The sequence below is a fragment of the Rhinatrema bivittatum genome, chromosome 3 (genome assembly GCF_901001135.1).
Source record: "Rhinatrema bivittatum chromosome 3, aRhiBiv1.1, whole genome shotgun sequence".
Lineage (NCBI taxonomy): Eukaryota > Metazoa > Chordata > Amphibia > Gymnophiona > Rhinatrematidae > Rhinatrema > Rhinatrema bivittatum.
In genome coordinates, this window is record NC_042617.1 from 244165722 (window position 1) to 244182286 (window position 16565).

Here is a 16565-nt window from a genome sequence, read left to right on the forward strand (position 1 = left end):
CGGTCGAAATGAAGATTTAAATCTCCTAGGATGATGGCAGGTATGTTGATGTCAATGTGCTTCGTAATATATTCGGTAAGTGGAGAAGGATTATTTTCCAAAATGCCAGGGGGGGGCATAGATTAAGCAAATCTGTAGAGCTTTTGATTTAAAGAGACCAATCTTGATCTTGTGAGGAGGTACGATAGGTTGCAGGGTGAGATTGTATTTCTTTTTTGCAGCCAGGAGGAGTCCACCTCCTTTCTTTTTAGGTCTAGGAATAGAGAAAATATTGTATAAGTCTGTGGGTAGTTGATTTATTATGGCGAAGTCTGTGCTCTTTAGCCAGGTCTCTGTAATTGCACATATAGAAACATAGAAACATAGAAATGACGGCAGAAGAAGACCAAATGGCCCATCTAGTCTGCCCAGCAAGCTTCACACATATTTTCTCTCATACTTATCTGTTTCTCTTAGCTCTTGGTTCTATTTCCCTTCCACCCCCACCTTTAATGTAGAGAGCAGTGATGGAGCTGCATCCAAGTGAAATATCTAGCTTGATTCGTTAGGGGTAGTAGCCGCCGCAATAAGCAAGCTGCACCCATGCTTATTTGTTTTACCCAGACTATGTTATTAGCCCTTATTGGTTGTTTTTCTTCTCCCCTGCCGTTGAGGCAGGGAGCTATGCTGGATATGTGTGACGTATAAGTCTTCTCCCATGCCGTTGAAGCAGAGAGCCATGCTGGATGTGCATCGAAAGTGAAGTATCAGGCACATTTGGTTTGGGGTAGTAACCGCCGTAACAAGCCAGCTACTCCCCGCTTTGTGAGTGCGAACCCTCTTTTCTTCTCCCTGCCGTTGAAGCAGAGAGCTCTGCTGGATGTGTGAAGTATCAGTTTTTCTTCTCCCCTGCCGTTGAATCAGAGAACTTTGCTGTATATGCATTGAAAGTGAAGTATCAGGCTTATTTGATTTGGGGTAGTAACCGCCGTAACAAGCCAGCTACTCCCCTCTTTGTGAGTGTGAATCCTTTTTTCCACATTTCCTCTTGCTGTTGAAGCTTAGAGCGATGTTGGAGTCACCGTAAGCCTGTGTATGTTTATTTAATAAGGGTATTGACTCCAGGCAGTAGCCATCATTCTGGCGAGTCACCCACTCTTCATTGGCAGCCTCTTGACTTTATGGATCCACAGTGTTTATCCCACACCCCTTTGAAGTCCTTCACAGTTCTGGTCTTCACCACATCCTCCGGAAGGGCATTCCAGGCATCCACCACCCTCTCCGTGAAGAAATACTTCCTGACATTGGTTCTGAATCTTCCTCCCTGGAGCTTCAAATCGTGACCCCTGGTTCTGCTGATTTTTTTCCTTCGGAAAAGGTTTGTCGTTGTCTTTTGATCATTAACACCTTTCAAGTATCTGAAAGTCTGTATCTGATATCCTTACAGATGAGGAGACTCATCTGTAAGGATATCACCTAAAATGGTGGCCTTTTTTAGGAGGGATTGTGTGTTCAGAAGCAGAATTGAGAATGTCATCAATCCTAAGATTTGAGAGAGGGGAGAGGTCATAATAGGGATAAGCGAGTTGTATTATGGTGTGTTAAGTTTAGTTCTCATAGTATTGATGGTGGAGTTTGAGTATTTGAGAATTGGAATTTGGGAGGTGGTCATGGTGAGTGTACTTGGACTTGTTATGACAGGCTGCTGTAGCATGAAGTTCAGGAAGAAAGAGTCAAGCAAGGAATTGCCTTTGTTAAATAAGTCAGCACACTTCCTGTTTAAATCGGTACTTCTTGTATCGGGGGGGGAGCCCTCCGGGGGTGCACGAAGGGGCGCACAAAGGGGCAGGCCCCTTTGTCACGCTCCTTCGGCGCGTGGCGCCTGGCTGAAGAGGAGATTTAAAGCCCGGTGCGGTGGGCCAGGATTGGCCAGTTTTCCCTACCTCCGAGTGTAGGATTGGTCTGCTCTGAGGAGGAGGAGGCTGAAATCGCAGGGAGGAGAAGAAGCCTGTGAGCCGCGCTAGATTAAAGGTCCGGTCGGGGCTGTCCCCCAATTGGTTGCTGTACGCTGGCTCTCCTGATAGGCTCAGGAGAGCTGAAGAGGATGGTTTTAATAGTGTGGATGTTGAAGAGCAAATAATTTGAAGACTCTCTGTCACAAAATGTAAAGAAAACTCTGTTAGCATCAAGACCAGCAACTATATTTTGTAAACGGAAGAGATTTTCGAATTGGTGTCTATTTTAATATGAGGACCCGGTCTCTTGTTTCATACCAAATTTACTATGTTATCTTTATTTGTCAGTCAGGGTTAAAAATACATTGTTTGAGTGCATTTAAATGCTGTCATAGTCTACCATCAACATACAAAAGGTTTACCAGTTTCTCATGAACTATTGGTATCTAAATTTATCAAAGGCTTATATAATCTGGGATCTCCAATAAAATCCCTTTAGTGGTACTTAAACATAGTACTTCAGCAGCTGATGGAAATATATTTTGAGCCTATGGCTATAACGCAGATGAAATTTATGATGTGAAAAGTGTTTCCATTTACGGTAACTTCAGCTAGAAGAGTAAGTGAACTTCAAGCATTGGTGAACCACTCGCTGTATACTCAAATATTTAAAGACAAAATGATATTAAGAACTGATCTAGAATTCTTACCAAAGGTGGTATTTCAGTTCCATTTGAACCAAAACATAATGTTTTTGGCAAAACCCGGTTTCACACCAGCGGATCGACATTTTTTTTATAACTTGATAGGACAAAACCTAGAAAAACATCACAGTTATTCTTATCATATGATCTGAACAGAGTTGGGTTTCCAGTAAATAAACGTTATCTAGTTGGCTGTCTTGATGCGTGTAGGTTTCAATTAGCCGCATATGGAAAAATCTTATTAAATCGAATAGTGGCTACTTCTATGGCACACTGTAGCTATGTATCCATCCTGGATATCTGCAAAACAGCTACATGGTCATCATTACATATGTTTACCAAATAATACTGCCTGGATCAGGAATCACACATGGACAGTAACTTTGGTCAAACTGTGTTGACAAATATCATTGACTAAGACTACAACTTTCCATGTTGCAAGTAATGGGTTGCAGCAGACTGCAACCCTCAGTTTGGGAGACCCCACTTGTGTGGCTGTATTGTGCTGCTTGTTCATGGAGAAAGCAAAGTTGCTTACCTATAATAAGTGTTCTCCACGGAAGCAGAGCAGCCACACAATCCCTCCCTCTGGAAAGTTTTAATAAGCTAGATGGTAAATTGAAGAGAGATGTACAGTGGCAGTAGCGTGAGAAGTGCTGTGCATGCTCAGAAAAATTTCTTGATTCTTCTGAGTTATAAAAGTGGTTCTCAATTTAGACATCAAGTGACATTACCCAGTTGTGTGACTGGTTTGTTCTGCTGTCCACAGGGAACACTCACTACAGGTAAGCAACTTCACATTCCATGTCACGTTTGTTTACTCTAAAGATGGCTGCCTGGTATGCTCTGTAACTCAATGGAAAAGAATCCAGCAATAATACTCAAATTTATTTGAATCATATTGATTATAATGATGGGAGTGGGAGTTTTGAAGTCAAATGTGGTCATATAACAATTTTGATTCTGCATTGTGATTTTTTTTTTCTAATACAAAACTAAATTCCTGATTGATCCATGAAGTGCTGAAATGTACAGTAACAAAGCTTTCAAAAATTATACCATAAAACCCCGACAAACATTTTATTTATGTTTAGGTGAAAGTTCCTGAATGGAAATATCACCAGACCAGCACAGGAGCAGTAAAAATGCAACCGAAGGCAGAGGAGCTGAGATTTGTCACCAAGAATGATGGCTACGTACACATCCATCCGTCCTCTGTGAACTTCCAGGTCAGAAAGTACACCTTATTTTCTTTACAGCCACTGAAAAGTTGTTACCTACTGCAGACTGTACTAAAAAAAAAAAATGGGATAAGCAGACTAAGCATACAGGATATGTCTGCTGATGAGACTAAAATGAATTAAATATCCTTACACACCCTTGACTGGTAGATGCAAAGAGTACCAAGGAGGAAGATATGGAAAGTACAGGGAAGTGGTTAAACTTTACAATTTTGGTTACTCTACCTTTGGTACATCTTCTACTTATCATACTTGAGGATATGTATTCCTTTGAATTTCAACATCTCCTTTTGTAAACTCTTTCAGGGTTGGCCACTCTTTCATATCTTCTTGTCCTCTACTTTCCTACTAACGCCTCAGCAACATCAGGAATAATCCCTAAGGTAACCTGTCTTTCCTTAGAATGAATGGCCCTTACTGCTAATCTCTGTTAACCTTGGGGTTGATGACTTCTTGAAAAGAAGTCAAGAGCTAAACATCAAAACATTTTTTTAGACTCATACAAATCAGCTGTCATAGGACATTGAATTTTTATTTTATTTACAATGCCTTCCAAAAGTCTTCACAATCTTGTATACTTTTCACATTCTCCTATCTAAAAAATACAAATCAAAATGCATTAAAGTAGTTTTTCATTAACCTACATATGTCCTACAGTTTCATCATGAAAGGAGAATTGTAAAAATATTCCAAAAGTAATTAAGAATAAAAAAAGGTCTCTGCATAAGTCTTTATACTCTTTGTCATAGCAAACCCAATTTAGCTCCAGTCAAAACATTGCATTAACAAGGCCCATAATAAGTTAAGTAGAGCCACCTATGTTAAGTCACAGTAGCTCAGCTGATTCACATACCTCTGGATGAAGAATTGTGCTGTTTTTGTTATATGAAGTGAATTTGAAGCAAAGGTCAAAACATGCTGAAAGAAATTTGGGATAATGTTATTCAAAGTATAGATTTGGGAAAGGCTATAAAACTTTCACTGAATAACTGTTTGGGAACTATCAGGTACATCAGTGTACAGTAGAAAAGGTTTGGCACTACCAAGACACTGCTGTGATCAAGCCATCTATCCTAAGTCACCATGGATTAAGAGAACTTTTGTGGAAGGTCATTATGAGCCCTAAGATTACTTTAAAAGAACTACAGAGGTCTTTGGCCAAGACTGGAGAAAATGTTGATTGTTCTACCATTTCAATATTACTCCACAAACATAGCCAGTGTATGGGAGGGTGGCATGAGGGAAGCCACTGCTGAAAAAAAGCCATATGATGAGCTGCATGGCATTTGCAAAGAAACACTTAGAGGATACTGCATGCATATGGGAGAAGGTTTTGTGGTCTGAAGACCAAAGTGGAAGTCTTTTGTCTCCCTGCTAAGTGATGTGTGGTATAAAACAAACATGGCACATCGTGCTAACACCATCCCTACAGTAAAGCATGGTGGTGACAGCATTATGTTGTATGGATACTTTATAGCATGCTTTGGGAATCTTGTGAAGATCAAGGGAAAGGTGGATGATGCAAAGCATAGGCAGATCCTGGAGGAAAATCTGTTCCAGTCTGCCATAGACCTGAGACTGGGGAGCAGATTCACCTTTCAGCAGGACAGTGATCCTAAGCACAAAGCAAAAGCAACAAATTTCTTCTAGCGGCCTAGTCAAAGCCCCAACCTGAATATAGTAGAAAATCTATGTTAAAATTTGAAGACTGCAGTCCACAGATTGTTTCTTTTAAGGATTGGGTTGCTGTGATCAAAAATATTTGATTATATTAACCTGTAAGCTGTGGCGGGATAAGATGCGCCATGCCATGGCAAAGAGTAAGAAAGTCAGTTCTTCTCCATCATCCTCTCATTCTAACACACACACCTCAGATTGACAATGGATTAGCAGGGCTGGGCACACTTTCTTTTCCCTGACATCAGCACTCTCTCAATTTCCCCCACCACCACCACCACTCCAGTATTGGCCTTAGAAATATAGAATTATTATTTCTATAGATATAGAAATATTTATTTTATTTATTTACTTATTTAGACATCTTATATACCATCATTCCATGTAAAGATCACAACGGTTTACAATAATGACATTCATAGGTATAAATCAGCAAATAATGATGGGTTACATAGGAAGTATTCATAATCAGGCATTAACATCTATCAATTGAATTGTTCAAATACTTATTAATTAAACATCAAGGACATAAGTCGTGAAGTACAGAAATAAAATAAAATAAATTTCACATATTCTGTATGTTGTATTGAGATTCTTACAATCTATTTGCTTTGTGTTTAGGATCACTTAGTAGCTCTTGTCCTTGTTGTAGATCTCTACATTCTGATGTTTTAAGTTAGATTGTATGCATTTTTGAATAGCCCTGTTTTTAGTTCACATTTATATCTCTTTCTATCTCGTATCAAACATAGCATTTCAGGTAAAGAATTCCAAAATTTTGGGCCCGCTATGGAAAATGCATGATTTCTCCATGCGTCAGGTGTGTGCTCCGTATTGTTGGAGCAGACAGTTCTTTATTTTGGGATCTTAGTGTTCTCTGCGGCGTGTATGATTGTAATGTCACACCTATTATACTGGTGTTACTAGAATGAATGATTTTGAATATTAACGTTAATACTTTAAAATAGATTTGGGATTGTACTGGCAGCCAGCGTAGTGAAATAAGCGAGGGTGTAATGTGATCGATTTTCCTGGATCCTAACAAGAGCATTGCTGAGGCATTTTGTAGTATTTGTAATGGTTTTAAGAGGCATGCGGGAAGGCCGAGAAATAAGGAGTTACAGTAGTCTAGGTTTGAGAAAATTAGAGTTTGCAATACAGTTCTGAAGTCTACCAAAGTTAATAAAGGTTTCAACCGATGTAATATATGTAACTTGGCGTAACCTGTATTAATTAATTTGTTGATGTGTTTTTTCATAGTAAGGTTCTCATCCAGCTGGATACCTAAATCCCATACTTGATTTGAGGGAGTAATTTGGAAATTACCTAGGTCTAGAGCCAGTGGTTTAGCTATCGAAAAGCTTCTACTTAACCAGAATACTTCAGTTTTTTAGGGTTTAATGTTAGTTTAAGTTGTGATAGTTCCTGCTGTATTGCTTTCATATAGGTTGAAAGTGTCAATACTGTATTTTCTACTGATTTGGAGAATGGAATGTAAAACTGTGTGTTAACATACAGGAAGAATGTAATGCCTAAATCCACCAGTAGTTTGCACAGTGGGATCATATAAATATTGAATAGTGTTGCCAAGAGTGCTGAGCCTTGAGGGACACCTATATTGATATGGAAAGTATCAGATATATGATTGCCCAATTTGACTTGGAATGTTCTATTAGATAAAAAGGAAGAGAACCATTTGAAAACACTGCCTTCAGTTCCAATGATCAACTGCTGGCATAACAGGGTATGGTCCACAATGTCAAAGGCAGCTGTTAAGTCGATTAGCCTGAGAAGATAGGATTTATCAGCATCAAACCCTCGTAACACAGAGTCAGTTAAAGAAAGGAGTAATGTCTCAGTTGAATGATGATTCCTAAATCCAAATTGATTTGGGAAGAGAATATCTTGGTCTTCCAAAACATTTACAAGTTGGGATAATACTGCTTTTTCGAGTATTTTAGATAGAAAAGACAAATTAGATAATGGTAGACAGTTGACCCAATCATCAATTCTTCCAGATTTATTTTTAGGAATCTGCTTTAACCCATGTGGTACAATTCCTTCTAAGAGAGAATGATTGATTAATTAAGGTTGTGAGTGTCGGAGTGATAACATATAGTGTGCTTGTTTCAAGGAATTGGCTGGGATTGGGTCATGTGGGTGAGTAGCAGGCTTAATTATAGCATTGATTTGACTGATTTCAAGATTAGTTACTCTGTCAAAGGTGGACCACTTAACCAGGCCATGTGAATAAGGTGCTTCTGTGGGAGAACAGATAGGGAATTGATTGTTTTAACTAATTGATTTTAACTAAAAAGGATATGGCATATTCATTGCAAGCTGCCTTTGAGAAGTTATAGTTTTTCAAGTTTAACAACTTCAAAGAGCAGTTTAGAATTAAATATTACCCTGTGAATCTGTTTAGCATAGTAATCTTTTGCTTTATTGGTTAGTGCGCGGTATTTTGTTAGGAGAGATTTATATTTTCCTAGGGATTCAGACAATGGGCATTTCTGCTATTGTTTCTTTACTTTTCTAAGGTTCTGTTTAGTGCATCTTAAATTATCATTGTACCAGGGCTTCTTATGTTTAGAGGTATTCCTTTCTTCGTTAAGTTTTCGTCTGGATAGGACTAAGGTTTTCAGCTGTGTCATTGACAATCTGATCCCAGGAATCAAATGCTGAGGGGGCATTGGTTTGAGGTAATTCAGGGAATCTCTTTTCTATTGCTTCTGCAAATACCTCTGTGTCTGTCTTTTTCCTGAAGGTAAAAATACAATTATTATCTATACTTTTATGAGTTGGGTTGAGAGAGGTTATTTTCGCCCTTATTAATTGGTGATCAGACCAGGGTAAACTGGTGCGAGAAATATTGATTAGACAGTTACTGGTATTGGCAAATATTAGGTCTAGAATATGTCCCGCTTTGAGTAGCTTTGGAAACAAATTTGGACCATTCCAAAGCTTCCAACATCTCTAGAAACATTTCACAGGCTGCAGTTCTTGGTGCTGTATCTACTTGGAGGTTAAAGTCTCCTACAATTAAGGTAGATTCTGGTGATGGGAACACCTTAGCGAATAATTCAGTAAGTGGTGAGCAATCTTTTTTTAGTGTACCTGGAGGACAATAGACCAGTCCTATGTTTAGTTGAAGAGATTTTAGAATTGCTACTTCATAGGGAGGCTTGATCTCTACTTTGTAAGTTACTAGCTTAAGTTCTTTTTTTTACAAATTATTAATAAACCCCCATCTTTTCATTTAGGTCTAGGAAAATGAAATACCTCATAATTAGGGTGGGAAATTTGGTTTAAGAGAACATTACCTTTTGTCATTCAGCCAGGTTTTAGAGATGCAAAAAGTAGTTTAGTGTCAATCCTCTAGCAGGTCATTGATCAAAGAGATTTTTTATTGACAGATATAGAACATTTAATAGAAGCAGAGTAAACATTAAGCAGGAGGAGATAGCGGAAGAGTTAGTACTTATTGTAGGGAAGACCAAGTTTGTGATCCTTCTTTCTTGAGGCACTCTTTAGCTCTCCATACAGATCCCGTCCTAGCAAAAGCTCAGTGAAGCACATCTGATCCATGATTGTCGCAATTATGTTCAGGGTTCAGTGGATTTAAAGCAGTTCAAGTCTGCACGAAGGGGTGCACAAAAGGGCAAGCTCCTTTGTCGCACGCCTTCATGTGTGAGCCCCATGGCGCAAGTGCCTTTGGTGTCGCTGCTGTGGTGTTCTTGTTGGTACTCTGGTGACTCCCTCCTTGTTCCGGGGGGAGGGAGCTCTTCAGTGTGTCCTCTGCCTCGCTGCTGCCAGTTCCAGTTGATGGGGGCTGGCAGAGAAGGCCAGGGAGGCTGCACAACCTGAAGGCCCTGTCATCACCACCATGGTGTTCTTGTGGTGAGCGGGCTGCGGGCAGACAGCCAACGTGGCATCGGCGACTCCCTCCTCGTTCCAAGGGGAGGTGGGGAACTCTTCAGCGCATCGTCCGCCTCACTACTGCTGGTTTTGGTTGATGGGGGCTGGCAGAGAAGGACAGGCAGGCCACACACCTTGCAGGCCCGTCGCTGCCACTGTATTTTTGGTGGGTGGGCAGCTGACGCGGCGCCAGCGACACCTTCCTCATTCCGGGGGAGGGAGGGGGAAACTCTTCACCCTGTTCTTCACCTCACTGATGCAGGTTCTGGTTGATGGTGGCCAGTAGAGCAGGCCGAGCACCCCACAGGCCCTGTTGCTGCTGCCGCAGTGTTGTTGCATCTACAGAGTAAAAAGACACTTTTTTTTTTTCATTTTCTATCCATCATCTATCCCTAGATCGCACATCAGAATTGAGCCAATAAATAATTTTGTGTAAATAACTAAGAAATAATGCATACACCTAGATTATGCATTTTTGGCCTGCCATTAACTGTAAGAGGTAACTTGGCTATAAGACATTACAAGAATAACTCCTAAGGGCCCTATATAGAATAAATTTAAAAAAAAAAAAAAAAGAACTGGCCAATTTTAGCTACCCAGCAAAACTATTTTTAAAATTGTTTAACAGCATTACATCAATTTAAGAAAATGGAAACAAGATCTTATTCAGATGATATTTAACATCGCAATGATTATAGAAAATATGCTCACAGATGTAAGTTAACTGTTGGAAACTAATACAGAATAAAAAGACCATAAAGCATAAATAGAAATGTGCAGACAAAAACAGAATTGGAAGTCGCAACAAGCCATATGCTGTATGCAGTGCAGCATGACCACTCATACAATATCAAAATCAAGAAATAGAAATCATAATAGTAAAACCATACTAATAAAAAAAAAATTCAAAACATCCGATGAATAAAACATCCAATAATTAAAAAGTTATACATTTTCCAAAACACCAATAAAATATTTCAACATCTAATAACACCCAATAATACCCAATAATACTAGGGATGTGAATCGTGTGATCGATCGTCTTAACTATCGATTTTGGCTGAGGGGGGGGAAATCTGATCATCATGGGTTTTTTTGGTTAAAAAATCGTTTTATCGGGGGAGGGGAAGGGCGGGAAAACAGGCACACCAAAACAACCCTAAAACCCACCCCGACCCTTTAAAACAAATCCCCCACCCTCCTGAATCCCCCCAAAATGTTTTAAATTACCTGGATTCCAGTGGGGGGGTCCCGGCACGATCTCCCGCTCTCGGGCCACGGCTGCGTTAATAGAAATGGCGCCGGTGGCCCTTTGCCCTTAGCATGTGACAGGGCAAAGGTAAAGCCGGCGCCATTTTGGTTCCTGGCACCCGACGTCACGAGTGCAGGAGATCGCTCCCGGACCCCCGCTGGACCCCCAGGGACTTTTGGCCAGCTTGGGGGGGCCTCCTGACCCCCACAAGACTTGCCAAAAGTCCAGCGGGGGTCCGGGAGCAACCTCCTGCATGCGGGCCGTATTGCCAATATTCAAAATGGCGCCGGCGCTACCTTTGCCCTCACTATGTCATACGGGCCGACGTCGCCCATATGACATAGTGAGGGCAAAGGTAGCGCCGGCGCCATCTTGAATATTGGCAATACGGCCTGCGTGCAGGAGGTCGCTCCCGGACCCCCGCTGGACTTTTGGCATCTTGTGGGGGTCAGGAGGCCCCCCCAAGCTGGCCAAAAGTCCCTGGGGGTCCAGCGGGGGTCCGGGAGCGATCTCCTGCACTCGTGACGTCGGATGCCAGGAACCAAAATGGCGCCGGCGCTACCTTTGCCCTGTCACATGGTAAGGGCAAAGGGCCACCGGCGCCATTTCTATTAACGCAACCGTGGCCCGAGAGCGGGAGATCGCACCGGGACCCCCCCACCCACTGGACCCCAGGTAATTTAAAACATTTTGGGGGGGTTCGGGAGGGTGGGGGATTTGTTTTAAAGGGTCGGGGTGGGTTTTAGGGTTGTTTTGGTGTGCCGGTTTTCCCGCCCTCCCCCGATTTACGATTTTTTTGACGATAAATCGGGGGAATTGCTATTGTATCTCGGCTCTAACGATTTTTGACAATTTAAAATATATCTGACGATTGTTTTAAATTGTCAAAAAATGATTCACATCCCTAATAAATACATCTCCTATTCTCCTTAAGTGTGATATTTTGATTTCCAGTCACCCTGAGATTGCCATGGATTGGGGGAGGTGGGGCCACACAAACATTCTTCTCACACATTCCCTCTCTCATATACAAGTCCATGCTCTCTTGCATATTCTCTCTCTCTTTCTCATCTTCACACAAACGTACTTCCTGTTCATCCATTCAGACCAATCCAGGCAGCAAAGTGGGTTATGCATGCCAACTAGCAGATGGAGATAGATGTCACCTCTGGTGCTGACATCAGCCTGCCAGTATTCTCATTCTCTAGTAAATGGTTGAAAAGCATTCCATGCTGTGGACCTGGGCCTGTTAGGCTGGTCAAGGAAGCTTCGGGGCTCCAAAGTGAAAGATTCAGGTTCTCCCACCTTCAATAGAGCAGTCTCCCTACCTAATTTTTCAATCATTGAAAGGAGATATAAGCAAGAGACTGACTCCAAAGGTGATAGTAGGTACTCCCTTCCTTCCTCTGAGCAAGTTAGTACTAGTAGTTTTGCGGGTGCATATTCTCATGCACTCTGCTTCTCCCTACTCCTTGAATTCTTCCTCCCTTTTTTACTTTTGGGAACGGTTTCTTTAAGGGACTAATAAAGACAAAAAAATAAGGCAGCTCTGTGCTCGGAGGATCTGCTTAGGGGTGGTATGCCACAGCAGTGATTGAATTTGGTTTCCAGCCTTGGGAAACAGCATTGGGATGTGCCCTAGTACATTTGGGGGAGTTAGAGCACATTTTTTCTGGGAATCACATTGTTTGTGCAGCAGCCCGACATGAGTAAGATGGCACCAGCAGGGAAGCACAGGAGAAACAGTTCTATGCACTGCTTACATTATAAGGAAAGTGCAGTCAGGCAACACATCCCAGGTTTGTAAGGCCTGCTTCATGGCCCAGGATGAGTTACAAAACCATGATTTCTTGGCAGTTGGTGACTGTGGCACAGGGGAAACCTCGGGAAGAGAGTGTGCAGTGCAGGAAGGCTCGGTGGCCTTGTTACAGTCACAGGGTGATGGAGGTGAGTTTCAATGCCTCCTCTGAATACTGAGTATAAGTTGGATTTGGCTATAGGTTCAAGGGCAGTTGCTACTGTAACAACTGAGGAGATTTTGAAGGATTTGCATGCCTTTTATGTGGAGTAGGATGCAGTTCCTGGAGCTCTTCCAGTGTCCCGTGCAACTATAGTTCCTGCTCCTTCAGTCCCAGGTTCCTGGGGGCAGAAGAGGTTAAGGGCGGTGGCAGTAAAGGGGGACCTGAGGAGGGTTTATCTCTTTAAGATTCCCTGGAGGGGTTTAAAAATGTCCTTTGTAGTGATAGTGAAGGGGACTTGGATGATGGTGAGGTCCCTTCTGAGAGAGTGGATCACACTTCCATGCTACGCCTCTTTCACAAGGATGAGTTAACATCCCTCATATCTCAGTCTCTGCACACACTGCAAATCGTATATAGGAAGAAAAGCTCTGATTTCTAACACTATCTCCCTTTATATACCGACATTCGTTTGCACATCACATCTGTTTACTTATTATTTACCAGTGACTCTCCTGTTCTTTATTAGAAAAATTACCCAACTGTCTGAAAAAAAACAAATCTCTTTATTTATAGGTTACACGGGACTAAGCTTAACACTTCGTCAGGCAATACACACACAGCCGTTTAGAGAGACAGACTATAATAAAAATAATAGTTACAAAAGCATAATTGACATCCAGTGCTTATCCAATTACCATTAATATCTGCTGGTCTCACCTCTCTTTAGTCGAGACTTTCTTTTGAATGCTAATGAGCTCTACCTTACTAACCTACGGGGTAGGAAATGGAGCCCAGATTTTTACCATGCAACTGGCAGTAGCTTACATTCTTGGGCTGGTCGGGAGGTCTCTCCCTTCACTGGTCTCCAGCACAGATGCAGAGAGGACAGTCACGGTCACCGAAGCGACAGACTGTTCAAATCTCAAGTTTCTTAAACCTTGTCTCTGCAAGTCTCCTCAACCCAGGATGCATGGGGGCAAAGCAGGGGTAGAAAGCCACAGCACTCAGATGGGCCGCTTCCTTCTCTTCAGATGGGTAACGATGGATAGCCAAGAGTGCTGTTAGCTTGCCTCTTTTCAAGGGGTCACCTATGCATAATTCAGCAGCCCATGCATAGTCAGATGAATGCATAATTAAGGCTTCTAATTAGCAGAGCTTCCTGCTCTTTTACCAGTTTCTTTGCTGTGGAGTTCAACAAGCGGTCAGTTCTGATGAATGACAGTTACACAGAGTGGCACAATAAGTACTTGGGGGCCTGTGTTGAAGTTGACACTTCAAGATGAAAACATTAAGGTCGGTGATTATGGCTCTTCAGAAAGGAGAATTTCTGACATCCATGGATTTAACAGAGGCATAACTGCACATTCCAGTCTGAAAGGAATATCAACATTTTCTGAAATTCTAGTATTAGACCGATATTTTCAGTTTCAGGCCCTGACATGTCTCCAAGGACTTTCTCATGGTGATGGTGGTGGTGGCAACGACACTGCTTAAGGAAGGTATTTTAGTACACCCATATCTGGATTATTAGCTAATAAGAGTGAAGTCCTTTCAGGAGAGCATTTTCGCCTACCAGCAAGTGATCCAGATGTTACAGGACTTGGGTGGATTGTCAGTTTTTCAAAGAGCAATTTTCTGAAATTCATAGTATTAGGCCAACATTTTCAGTTTCAGGCCCTGACATTTGTTTTGGCCATGTCTCCAAGGACCTTTTCAAAGTGATGGTGATTGTGGCAGCAACGCTGCACAAGGAAGATATTTTAGTACACCTATGTCTGGATTAATAACTAATAAGAGCGAAGTCCTTTCAGGAGAGCATTACGGCCTCCCTGCAAGTGATCCAGATATTACAGGACTTGGGTGGATTGTCAATTTTTCAAAGAGCAATCTTCAGTAATTTCTACTTCCTTGGCTTATCTGCAGGTTTGGAGTGTTTTCAAGGATTGGTGTTCTGGGCATCTGTGTTTTCCTGTCTTGATATTGATCTCTTTCATCTTGGAATTTTTTGCAAGTTGGTCTCTCCAAGGGCTTGGCTCTTAATACTTTGAAGAAGGTACAAGTGGTGGCTCTCTTGCTATAGAGGTCGCATTCAGGGGAGATTTCTGGCTTCTCATCCAGATATTTCTCTGTTTTTGAGAGGTATTAAGCATATTCACATACCCCCTCTCCCAGACCCTCAAGAGCTTAGTCCCCCCCCCCCCCCAAAACCCTTAAATATATTCAGCATTTTTTCCTATAACCTGTTATCTTTACAGTTATTAAAATTATAGTTCATGGTTCCTATTTTCTGCCTTCCTCTAATCCCATTACTCCTTACTGTTCTTCGCTTTATTCCTCCTGCTATTAAATTCTGCTTTATTGTTTAAAGTGTTAAAATGTAACTTCCTTTCTTGCTTCAGATGTTGTCACTGTAAACCGATGTGATGTGCAAACAAATGTCGGTATATAAAAGCGTTAAATAAAATAAAAATAAATATTTGTCTTCCCTTTCAGATTCCAGTTCCATCTTGGGAACTGAACTTTGTTTTGTCCTTCTTGGCGGCACCATAGTTTGCTACTCTTATGGCTATTTCCGTGTGTCCGCTGATGTTAAATGAGGTTTTTCTGGTTGCTATTTGTTTAGCCCAGAGGATTTTGGAGTTGCAGATGCTTTTTTTTTGCTAGGAACTAGTCTTATTGATGATAAAAGAGCAATTTCAGATTCATAAGGTTCCTTCCTTTCTGCTAAAAGTGGTTTTGGAATTTCATCTGAAAAGTCAGTTTCTTTGCAGTCATTTCATAGATATCTCAAGATTACCAGCACCTTCAGGTGTTCCAGTCCTCTTTGTTCACTATGGAGGAGTGCAGAAAGGTGAAGTGTCTTCTAGAGCAAAAGTGGTACGCTGGGTTAAAGAGTTGATACCTCAGCTTATGTGGAGCAGGTGCAAGCTCATTTCACAAGGGGGCAAGCAATTTCATGGGCAAAGTTGCAGTTGGTTTCTCCATTGGAGATCTGCAAAGCTGTGACTTGGTCATCTTTGCATACTTTTGTGAAGCATTACCAGCTGGATGTCAGGGCTAGAGAGGAAGCTGCTTTCACTTTGGTAGTATTGCAAGGGGATTGGGCAGTGTCCCACCTTGTTAAGGAGTACCTTGAGTATATCCCACCTGTGCTGTCTGAACTGGTCTGACTGTATGAAAAGGAAAGTGAATTACTTCTTACCTGACAATTTCCTTTCCTCAAATACAGTTGGACCAGTCCAGGACGCTCCCTATGTTGCCAGTATTTATCAGTGTAATTTTATATTCTATGCTGTCCTTAGAATGACCTTTCAGGCATGGATATGGAGTTCAGTAGCAAAATGGCTATTGATACTTCTTTGCATATCAGTCCGTTTCTTGTTCACTGTTGTGGAGAGTTTTTATTTGTTTCTGCTTCCTCTCGTCTTCTGGAAGTCCACTGGTTAACTATCAAACAACAACAAATAAACAAGTGTAACCTCTGGGTGGGACGGATCCTTTAGCTAGCACCCAGGGGCACATAGAAAAGAAAGATGGGGATGGACCCTTTCTCCTCAAAACTCCTTTAATGTCTCTCTTTCACCCCATAGCTTAAACTGAGTCCCAAGATTCCAATGTGGGAAAGAACAATAGTTCTACTACCCTGCTTTCTGCAACACAAGCCCCTTCTCCATACTCCATACACAGCACTAAAAATTATCAATGTCCTTGGTCCAATAATCACACTGAGAAGAATGGTGGTCTCCATTTATTTTTTTTTATTTTTTTATTTTTTTACTGATAGTTGATTAGATGACTGGTATTTACAGCTCCAATTCATTTCTCAAGCAAAGTCAATAAATAAGACTGCAGAAAGATTAATAAATTTGTGACTCCAT

At 41.5% G+C, this 16565-nt stretch overlaps 1 protein-coding gene across 7 annotated transcripts in view; it reads left to right on the top strand.

The window, feature by feature from the left end:
* Positions 1-16565, top strand: part of DHX57 (DExH-box helicase 57) — a 473349-nt gene that overhangs the window by 394068 nt on the left and 62716 nt on the right. For 6 of the 7 annotated variants that reach the window (XM_029594371.1, XM_029594374.1, XM_029594373.1 and 3 more), the window contains one exon: positions 3733-3867. In XM_029594371.1, coding sequence (XP_029450231.1) covers positions 3733-3867 — 135 coding nt within the window. Of the gene's footprint in view, positions 1-3732; positions 3868-16565 lie in introns of those variants that run through there. The other variant, XM_029594378.1, reaches the window with a different exon arrangement.